We start from the raw sequence: 1,936 nt of genomic DNA, 5'->3' as shown, positions 1-1,936 counted from the left end.
CTTAACCTTTGACTCATTGAGTACTAGATGCATGCTTCTTTTGAGATTGAACCCTTTTCCTTTTTGAACTTGTAGCAGGTCCACCACTTGTTGATGCTCCTTTAGTACAACCACGTTTATTGTGTCCATATTCTCCACAATTCCCACATCTTTTTGTCTTACCTTTTCTTCATGAAAGTTTACCCTTTTCATTCATCTATGATATTTCCTATGCAGACTTTCTTCTGTTCTTTTTGGGCCTACCTGCAGTAGCTATCTTCAATGGTGGTAATTTCTTTGTTAGCTCATTTGATTTAGGCCACAATGCTTTACCATTCAATGGTTGAATGTGAAATGCATAGGTCTCCTGCCATCTCTTAAGCCAGTGGACTTGATGAACCCACTCTTCAGGCACTCCAACTTGACCATTATTGAAAGCCATGTTATTTAAACAAGCCACTGCATATTTACATGGCATCCCTGTTAACTCCCATTTCCTACATGCACATTCTCTCAATCCCATGTCTACAACACACTGATCACCATGCAGCCCACTAACTTGATATTGTTGTCCACCATTCCACAAAATACTGCACTTAGATGCTTCTTCCTTGATCTTTTCAAAGTTTCTTGTTCCAGCAAGTGTTAATGGTCCATCACATTTTCAGATATGATTCAAAACATTGACAATCCTCTTCATTAGATACTCTCTTATGTATTCCAAAGCAGTTATTATTGGTTTATCTCTAGCATCTAGAAGCCATCTATTGAAGATCTCACACATATTGCTTAGCACATTATCTGAAACAGCTCTTCCTGTTTAAACAATGTAAATAATTGATTCATTAAACAATGTAAATAACTTATGAATAATTGATTCATTAAACAATGTAAATAACTTATGAAAAATTGATTCATTAAACAATGTAAATAACTTATTAATGAAACTTTAAGTTATTGTACCTGAAAAGTGACTCCTAGCCCATTGATGAGGAGAAATATCAGTCAACCATTTGTGACAATCTTTGTTAAATTCTTTTAATTGATTCATTGCAATCTTAAATTCTGGTACAGTAGTTGAAGTTGCACACCTCCATAAATGATTTTTGTAAGCTAAACCATTCCATTTTTTTTTTCATATTCTGATGAATATGTCTCAAACAGAATCTTTGCTCAGCACATGGATACAACCGTCCAACAGCTTTTGCAAGACCCTAAAACAAGAAATAAAGAGTATACATAAGTAATTAATAACACTCTAAATCAATAAATAAGAGTATAAACATACCTTTTGTCTATCAGATATGAAGGTGAAGTTGGAATTCCTTTCAATCTTAAGATCTTGACCTAACCACTCCAAGAACCACTTCCATGATGAGTAGCATTCCTGTTCAACAATGGCTTATGCAACCGGATAGATGCCATTGTTGGAATCCACCCCAACGGCAGTCAATATATGCCCTCTTACAGGTTCTTTCATAAAACAGCCATCTAGACCAACCTGGTCTCTTCCTAAAGCTGCAAAACCTTTCTTAAGTGGTCCTAAACAAATATAAATTCTTTTAATTACCCTAGTGGGAGCATTGGGATCTCCATATTCACATTGTATTCGAACAGTAGTATCTTTATCACATCTCATGAGTTCTAAAGTATAATCCCTCAGTTGTGTATACTGCTTCTTATAATCCCCTTGCAAAATACTAGTTGCCCCTTTCAAAGCCCTATATACTTTCATCTTGGAGATGTTTACTCCAAGACTTGTCTCATATTTTGCTTAAACTACTTTAGGTAGTGATAATGCTAAAAACGAACATATATTTCATAGCATTATTGCTCAAGAAAGACAAGCTTTTAGTTGCAACTGTTCTAATTACAAGTGATATTCATTTAAATAATAAAAGGTGAAGACAAAAGAAAGATTCGACGAATTGAAGACGCAAACGACCAAAAAGCTCAA

The 1,936-nt window shown here is 34.9% G+C and overlaps 1 protein-coding gene across 1 annotated transcript; it reads right to left on the bottom strand.

Annotated features, from left to right (window-relative positions):
- Positions 1–208: 208 nt before the first annotated feature.
- LOC139888209 (uncharacterized) lies at positions 209–1,714 on the bottom strand. The gene is made up of 6 exons (XM_071871234.1): positions 1,481–1,714; positions 1,268–1,366; positions 1,142–1,193; positions 943–1,092; positions 687–795; positions 209–608 (listed from the first exon to the last, which is right to left on the bottom strand). The coding sequence occupies exons 1-6, from the start codon at positions 1,712–1,714 to the stop codon at positions 209–211; spliced, it is 1,044 nt and encodes a 347-aa protein (XP_071727335.1).
- Between the last annotated feature and the right edge of the window lie 222 nt (positions 1,715–1,936).

The sequence above is a fragment of the Rutidosis leptorrhynchoides genome, chromosome 2 (genome assembly GCF_046630445.1).
Source record: "Rutidosis leptorrhynchoides isolate AG116_Rl617_1_P2 chromosome 2, CSIRO_AGI_Rlap_v1, whole genome shotgun sequence".
NCBI lineage: Eukaryota > Viridiplantae > Streptophyta > Magnoliopsida > Asterales > Asteraceae > Rutidosis > Rutidosis leptorrhynchoides.
The sequence above is the reverse complement of the archived record's forward strand: the minus strand, read 5'-3'. Positions and strand labels throughout refer to the sequence as shown.

Excerpts from the sequence above, each read along its gene's own strand:
- LOC139888209 (XM_071871234.1), bottom strand. The coding sequence starts at position 1,714 with ATGAAAGTATATAGGGCTTTGAAAGGGGCAACTAGTATTTTGCAAGGG. Across the intron at positions 1,367-1,480 it reads CAGCTTTAGGAAGAGACCAG|GAATGCTACTCATCATGGAA; the intron begins GTTGGTCTAGAT and ends ATTGTTGAACAG. Across the intron at positions 609-686 it reads GCTTTGGAATACATAAGAGA|AAACTTTGAAAAGATCAAGG; the intron begins GTATCTAATGAA and ends TGCTGGAACAAG.